We start from the raw sequence: 8,521 nt of genomic DNA, 5'->3' as shown, positions 1-8,521 counted from the left end.
CGAGCCCGCCATGGAGTGCCCTATAGCACGTGCAGTGTGTTTGGTGGCTCTTAAGGCCAAATCTGTGGCTCTGCGGAGCTCCTTGACCACTTCCGGTGTCAGACCATCGCCCTAGTCCATTTCTTTCAAAACATCCACCTGGTAAGCTTGGAGAATGGCCATGCCAGCCTGACCAGCTGGACTTTCCGATAAAGGTGGTAATAGTCCTGCACAGTTTAGATGGAAGGAGGGGGTGGGACTTCCAAGAAGGAGCCGAAGATGGAGAGAGGTGTGTAGCCAGCGTGTCTTCAATCACTGGAATGGCAGTATAGCCTCAGAGTCGGACGCTGCGGTGTAAATAACATCATCTAGCCTGAAGGAAACCGTCTCGCGTGCCCTGGGCTAGGGCACAGATAATCATGTGAGAATTCGACCGGCAAAACCCCGCGCGTGTGCTCAGGAGAGGGAGGGAGAGAAAGGGCGAGGCCCGTCTGCTCGCTGTCTATGTCCTCGAGCTCTACATCCGAACCCCAGGTCGCGGATTCACGTGAGGCCTCAGCGGCTTCGGGAGCATGACGGAGAAAAACGGATGACTCCTTCTCAAAAACCGCAAGTCTAGAATGGAGAGTTTTGAGAAGGAGATTTTCACAGAATTTACAAGTAGAAGCGCCATGAAAAGCCTCATGCGAAAAACCCAAACATTTAACACATTTACTGTGTGGGTCGTCGCTTGCAATGAAGCGAGAACACGGCAGAATACAACGACGAAACTCCATGGCACTTCACCACAAGGAGAACTGAATTCCACTATCTCAGTGGTTGAAGTGTAGATGAAGAAACACTCGAATAATAATCCAAAATTCGGGTCAGATAAACCATTGCAGAAGGGCTAAAATGGCCGCTTCGTGAAGGCAGAGAAATCTGAGGAGCGGATGATGCATTTGTCAGTATAGGATGGTGACGTAAGAGCGTCGGGGCGGCGCCCGCGCCATCAGCCAATGATTTGTCTTGATTCTATACGGGCTTCAGGCAATCGGCACACCCAGAGAGCTTTCCCATTGCGTCATAGCTACGAAGCATCAAGTGAACCTATGAAAGAGAACCACGTACTGCAGCTATTACAACAGCATGGTGTATATAGTCATAGATTTACATATATGTTCTACATCGTCATAGAAGAGCCTGGGTGCTAAATTGGCCTACCTGCAGTCTAGATCTTTCACCTACAGAGAAAAATACGTCAAAGACGACCACGAACTCTTCAGCAGCTGGAAACCTATATCAAGCAAGCATGATACCAAATTTCAACACCAAAACTCCAGAAACTCATAACCTCGATATAAGTCTTTTAGTTTCAATTTATTTGAATTTAAAAAACATCCCAACATTTCCGGAATCCGGGTTCTATTAGGTGGCCTTAACCACTATGTAATTATATAAAAAATAAGTAGAATGTACTTATTGTGTTCATAATGTTTTGCAAAACACTTGCTGCTATTGAGGTGGGATACAGTTTAGGTTAGGGACAGGTTTGGTGGTATGGGTGGGTCAACAGTGTAATCATAAATGTAATTTCAGAAATTAATTACAGATGTAATTACATGCAGGTATTTTTTAAAATATAAGTGCAATATAAAAACATGTATGTACACAATAAGCATTGTATCAATTATTAATGTAAATGCAACTACAAGTAGTTAAGGCCACCTAATATAAAGTGGGACTGTTACCTGTGTCTCTGGTGCCTGGTAGAAGAGTGATTGCAGAGATCAATCCTCAAAGAGTTAATCAATGTTCATCGCATTACACTGTTATCTCATATAGTGCTCACAGAGAACCTGCGGCATCGGGAAGTTCCTTCATCTCCATATGGAGCAGAAGACAGGACCCCTCAAATTGTAAACCTATATAACAGATTTAGCCTTATTTTATATTTTCATGTCTTATTTTAATGGTTTTTAGGGCAGAGAGCTGTGAGTCTCACATAGAGATGAGTGATCAGTACACCATGGATGTCCCTCCAGTCTTCAGACAAAATCAAACTTCAGATGTAATGGTGACTTCATTCTTTTTTCTTTTTGTGTGTGTGGTTGTTGTAGTACTCAAGACCGAGAATATTAATGGGGGTGGTGGGGGTTGATTATGATTTCATATTTTTAACTTTAGTTAGTGTGTAATGTTGCTGTTGGAGCATAAACATGTCTGCAAAGTTATGACACTCAAAGTTCAACGCAAAGGGAGATATTTCTTTTAAAGAATTCTCTGTTTAAAGAGAACAACAAATGGCTGGTATGGACTACAATGAGCTTCTTCCCGGGTCAGTAACATCACTAACCCTAAAATTTACATAAACCATGTTTTTACCATGCCTTTATTTTACACCGAACTGCTTCACAAACAAGGGTCAATTCAACACTGGATTTGCACAAAAGATTAACATGACGGGACATGCTAGTCGATGAGCTGAATCAACTCTACAGCAACCACATAAATTTATCCACTAACCGTTCAGAAATGTCCAGATTCATTCTAAAAGTCGTAACTTCTTCCTGAGTCTCTCCATCAGTGTCCAACTCTGGTTTGAACAATGTAAGGCTAAACACAGTTACTGACAATCATCATTTTGGCTGCGTGAGATTCTCCAGCTTTTTTGATGTTGAGCAACCGAAGCATGAGCTGGAAAGCAGGCAGGAAGCAGCAACTCATTTGCATTTAAAGGCACACACACAAAAACAGCATGTTTTTGCTCATACCTAAATAGGGGCAAATTTGACAAGCTATAATAAATGATCTGTGGGGTCTTTTGAGCTGAAACTTTACAGACACATTCTGGTGACACCAGAGACTTATTACATATTGTGAAAGGTGAATTATAGGTTCCCTTTAAGTGACCTAAATTTTAGTCACAAGTTTTTGCTATTTTGGCAACAAAAATAGTTACAAACAAATCCATAGCAGAACTGTTGTGTTTCCGAGCAACACGTTGCAGTGTTTCATAATTAATTCAGCTTTGAACAAATCGGATGAATGAATGATTCAATGACTCACTCAGTAAGTGAGTTGTCACCACCAACTGGCAGTTTCAGTTTCATATTTAAAAGTAGGCTTATCATTTTATTGTTCCATCATAATTCTATATTCAAAATATCATTTTCTTAAAACGTTAATCTCAACATTATTTATGCAGGTGTAATTGTACCAGTTCAGATGCAACATCTGTGTCACCTCTGCAACACAAAAATGAATTTTATTGTTAGTTATTTGACTGGTAACAGCTCTATATAGTGTCTTATTATTCTAATTTATTGTATTATTATTGTATTTATTTATTGATTCAATATAAGACATTTCTTAGGTAGTAGATATGGATCGTTTAGAGTGCTGGTCTTGTCTTGGTATCAATACACTCTGGTCTTGGTCCTGGATTAGGTGGTCTTGACTACAACATTATAATCACATATAATCATACAACACTATAAGTTTTTTAATCATTAAATTGTAAGTTCCATTGCTGTATGAAATGAGCTGTATCAAGCTGTAGTTGTAAGCTCACTGCTGTACTATTGACCTGTGAATCATCATTGATATTCAGCACGTGCAGGAGCGGAGGGATCACAGTGAAGCATTCGAGAGCTCAGAGCTCTGGCTGGATTCAAGAAGTCTGGAGAGCTGTGGACTGTCTCTCTCTCACCTCTTCTCTCTCTGCACCACTCTACCAGTGTAAGTTTCTCTTTCACACCCTGTGCTGTTTGACTTACACCCATCTACACTGAGACTGATGTAGCTCAACCAACCTACAACACTCCAATTATAACTAACAAAGCTGCCGTTAAATGTAAACCTGCCAGTTTGTGAACAGATCACATTTTTATTTATTTAATTTTTTTGGGCATAGGTTATGCCATCAACAACGCACAATATCTGTTCAGCAGTCTTTTCAAAGCATGTGAATTAGTTTGGGTCCTAGAAACCAGGTGGTAGAATTGTAATTACCTGCTGTTCTCAAAACAAGAGTAATAGATGCGAGCTCAAAATCCTCTCCCTATTTTTTTATGGAATATAAACCATTCAGATCTAATACGCATCACTAATACAGATAATAAACATACCATTATTTGCAGACAACTGAGTTTAAAGGTGCTCTAAGTGATCCTGGGTGGAGTAACTTCCTGTTGACGTTCTTAGTGTTGTCAAACAAAACAGAGGCTAGCTAGACCCTCCCTCCTTCTCCTCCTCCTCCTCCCCTCCATGCTTCCTGAAACAGTCATGAATGCGCATTTAAAATCATTCTTGTCGGTTATTGGCTGGAGCGTGTTTATTATGTTTCGTGGTCCAGGCTGCACCAGTTTGTTTTTATTGCCATTTTCGGAGCTTTTGGCGATTACAGAGGCCGTGTTTGTTTACAGTGTGTTCAGGGGACAGGCAGCTAGCGGATAGTGAGGAGATGTTTGCTGTATGTGACAAAAAAATGTTTTGGCCTAAAAACGCGTGACATCGCTTAGAGCACCTTTTAAAAAAAATTTTTTGAGGGAAAATGTGTGTAATTGTCCCACAATGACATATAGGTCCTATTTTTTATTTATTTATTTATTTATTTTTTGATTTTGAGGTGAAATATAACTCTGACATGTTTTTTTCCCAACTAGTACAAGACTGTAAATTGTGTTCTCTCTCTCTCTCTCTCTCTCTCTCTCTCTCTCTCTCTCTCTCTCTCTCTCTCTCTCTCTCTCTCTCTCTCTTTGTGTGTGTGTGTGTGTGTGTGTGGCAGATCTGAGAGAGGAGATGGGCTGGGCAGACAGATGCACATCAGCCATGAGTCACTGGCTGACTTTGAGGAGCAGCTTTACATGTGAGAATCATCTCCTCCACTTGTTTACAGTCACCATGACAATGCTTTATCATTCCCAGTGCTACTGAATGTAGCTTATATCATTTATATATATTTATAGCCCCATAAAAATGTTGAATTAATTATATTATATGAGAAAATACATTACAATAATTGTTTTGTGGGGGCAGACAAGTAAAGCATTGCATAGACAGCAAGTGGCATTAGAAGTCAATATATTTTAATTAGTTTTATTACAGAATTGACAAATCAAGGGTCATGATTAAATGTGTTAATCTTATAATACATTATTTTTAATATAATAATCTAAATTAACCTAACAGCCCAAGTATTAAAGGGATAGTTCACCCAAAAATCAAAATTCTACCATCATTTACTCAACCTCAAGTTGTTCTAAACCTGTACGGAATTTATTTATTTTCTGCTGAACACAAAATAAGTCATTTTGAAGAATATGGTTAACAAAACAGTTGGTGGACCCCATTGACTTCCATAGTAAGTCAATCAGGTCCAACAACTGTTTGGTTTCCGACATTCTTCAAATTATTTTCTTTTGTGTTCAGCAGAAAATAAATAAATTCCGTACAGGTTTAGAACAATTTGAGGTTGAGTAAATGATGGTAGAATTTTGATTTTTGGGTGAACTACCCCTTTAATATGAACAGTGTCTATTTACAACAAGTGCAAATAGCCCCCCTTGTTTGCAGAGGCTATATACACTAACTCCACCCACCAATGTGTGGTTGAGGCAGACAAAATTACAAAAGAAACCTGTCTGATAACAGGATTGGTGGCATGGAGAGAGTAAGGTAGGAGGCATATAACATTTGACTACTGACATGAGTTCGAACAAAGCCCCTTTAGAGGGTTAGTTTGCCCAAATGAAAATGATCCAATAATTTACTCACCCTCAAGCCATCCTAGGTGTTTATGACTTCATGTCTTCTTTTAGCCAAACACAAGTGGAGTTATATTAAAATATCCTGGCTCTTCCAATCTTTATAATGGGAGTGAATTGTACCCTAGAAGTGCCCAAAAAAGTGCATCCACCCATCATGAAAGTAATTTATAAGGCTCCATAGGGTTGATAAAGGCCTTCTGAAGTGAAGCAATGTGTTTTTGTAAGAAAAATATCCATATTTATAACTTCATAAGCTGTAATCACTAGCTTTTTAGCATTCATCATGTGAGAGTCAAGTTCCAGTGGAAGGGTGACCTCTGGCCCGTATAAATACTTAAAAACTACTATCTACACTTAGGGCAAAGAAAATACTGCTATTTACACTTAATGCAAATAGCCTCTGCCTAATATGAATCTGATTGTTGATGGCTTCTCTAGAGATAAATTCTGATGTTTGATCTGTTTTTGTAGTGCCATTGAGATGTACCATGGCCAAATTAAGTGGCTAAGTCAAGGAAACAGGAAGGTAACCTGGATCTCGAAGATGTCTTCATGAATTTGTCTTCATGATTTAAGCAGATGAACTTTGGTACCCAGTGTTGGTTTGATTTGATCTGTCAGGTGTTTGGGGTGGTGAACGGGTCCCGAGTCGGAGTGCTTGTTGACACGTCTGATTTTAACTGCTCTACAGAGAGACTAGCAGATCTACAGCGAGAGCTCTTAGTAGGACCTCAGATGAGTCACTGCTTCATACTTTATTTTTCTAATTTAATCAATTACACTTCTCATTTTGTGGTTTTTCTTCTTACTCGCTCATGTCATCAAAGACTCTCATTGAGGAGCAACTGCGCTTCAAAAACCAACTGTATCTACTGTCCTACGGCTCAGAGGTCAGCAGCCTTTGGGACAAACCGCTAGATATCTGCCCTCTACGGTGAGTGACGTTGTTTGCAAGAATATTATCTATTTATAGTGTTATTTTTTATGAATCATATGGATAATGATCACTTAAACCTTTTGGGTCGTATAAATGGCTCACCCTGGCCACTATTTTCATTAGGATGCTTAGTGACTGTTTAGAGAGACTCCTTGTTTTATTTTAGGCTTTCATGAGGGATGAGTGGGCACATGTGAAAACAGTTTATACTTGTATTAGATGCCAAGAAATCACTAGAGAGGAGAGAATGGGGAGATGAGATAATGAGAGAAGAGGATAAAGGCCACAGTTCTGACACAACTTTTTTGGCATCTCGTCATTCAAAATGAATCATTCTAAGACAATTTTGTTGAAAAATGGTGATGATGAAATGATACGCTCATAGGCAGCAGCCTAACTAAAACAGACCTCATATGTGACTCACACATGCAGCAACTCACACAAATAGGGAGACTAACCTTACATTTAATTTCAATAGAGTTTACATTAGCATATTGCTAAGTCTACGGTTCAATTAACCCTTCGCAAAGACCAAGGCCCCTTAATTACTGCTGCTTTGTCCGACAAGCTATGGCAGCGTCACACTACACAGAGAGAAAAACACAATGCGGAGCAAAGAGGACACTGACAACACATCGGCAGACAAAACAGAGCAGGTTACTTATTATATTAAACAAAGTCCCAACTTTCAAACTGTGTAATTTTTTTTAAGAAAACCGAACAATAAAAACGGTTTTGTAGCTCTTTAATGTATCGTGACAGATTGCTGTAGTGCCTCAGCTCAAGCGGCTCGTGAACCGATCATCTCTTCTTACTAGTTAATTCATAGAATCAAATAAACACGAATGAACATCAGAAGGAATGTTGTTTCAAACGCGGAAAGACGTCAGTACACACCATTTTTCAAGTTCAAGTCCACCGAGGTTAATCTTCTAACTCCTGACTGCCGTTTGTCGGACAAAATGGCGAATTCGGCATTATGATTGGTTAGATCGCTTGTCAATCAAACTCCCGGCGAAGGGTCAATTGTATATATCCAGATGCCTCATTCAACTGCTCCAGACATGTCAACGCGACCACCATCTTGGAACAGTTAAAAACATGCACATTCATCTTGCTCCTGAGTGTTCACAGACCAACTTTGGATGGCTTATATAGTGACCCACTGGAACATATATATCTATGTATAGAACATATATATCTATGTATAGATATCTATGGGTGTAATACTAAACATAAAAATACACACCCAAATATTTGGGTAAAATAGTCAATTAATTACACTGAATCATTTGATTAAAATACAGACATTTACAGCAGCAACTATCACAGCATGTCAAGCACAAAGGAGGTTAAGACCTTTTTTGGGCGTTAAATAATGGCACAAATACCAGTAAATTGACTACCGGAAATCTTAGAAAATCACGTCACTTGATTAATGTAAATACTCTCCTCCCATAAATTTTGCATCTGAAAGGGAAACTCCTACAAATGCATATGCAATAAGTCCACACTTTCTTACTGCTAGGTAATGTATGCGTGTGTGTGTGTGTGTGGCATGTATGTAGGATGTATGCAATGCTTCCTTAGAATATGGCCAAAATAAGATATCTTTGAGTGCAGCATAATTAAGATACCAACCTTTTGAACAGCTTTCATGTAGGGAGCTCAACCATGACGTCTGCAGAGGCAGCTCACTTCACAGCAAAATCCCCAGTGTTAAATCAACACCCCTCATTGTTTATATGTGTCCACACCACAGAAGTTAATGAGATAATTAAGTGATTAATCAAGTGATGATTGTGCATTAGTAATTGACACCTGCTGTTAACAAGCAGAATCAGATACCAGATAC

General features: G+C 39.3%; 1 protein-coding gene across 1 annotated transcript in view; it reads left to right on the top strand.

Annotated features, from left to right (window-relative positions):
• Positions 1-219: 219 nt before the first annotated feature.
• The window catches only part of vwa3a (von Willebrand factor A domain containing 3A), a 40,907-nt gene continuing 32,605 nt past the window's right edge, over positions 220-8,521 (top strand). Inside the window, exons 1-7 of the mRNA XM_067365546.1 lie at positions 220-268; positions 1,804-1,877; positions 3,572-3,699; positions 4,748-4,828; positions 6,201-6,255; positions 6,351-6,452; positions 6,557-6,663. Of these exons, the coding sequence (XP_067221647.1) occupies positions 220-268; positions 1,804-1,877; positions 3,572-3,699; positions 4,748-4,828; positions 6,201-6,255; positions 6,351-6,452; positions 6,557-6,663 (596 nt within the window). The remainder of the gene's footprint in view (positions 269-1,803; positions 1,878-3,571; positions 3,700-4,747; positions 4,829-6,200; positions 6,256-6,350; positions 6,453-6,556; positions 6,664-8,521) is intronic.

The sequence above is a fragment of the Chanodichthys erythropterus genome, chromosome 3, assembly GCF_024489055.1.
Source record: "Chanodichthys erythropterus isolate Z2021 chromosome 3, ASM2448905v1, whole genome shotgun sequence".
Lineage (NCBI taxonomy): Eukaryota > Metazoa > Chordata > Actinopteri > Cypriniformes > Xenocyprididae > Chanodichthys > Chanodichthys erythropterus.
The sequence above is the reverse complement of the archived record's forward strand: the minus strand, read 5'-3'. Positions and strand labels throughout refer to the sequence as shown.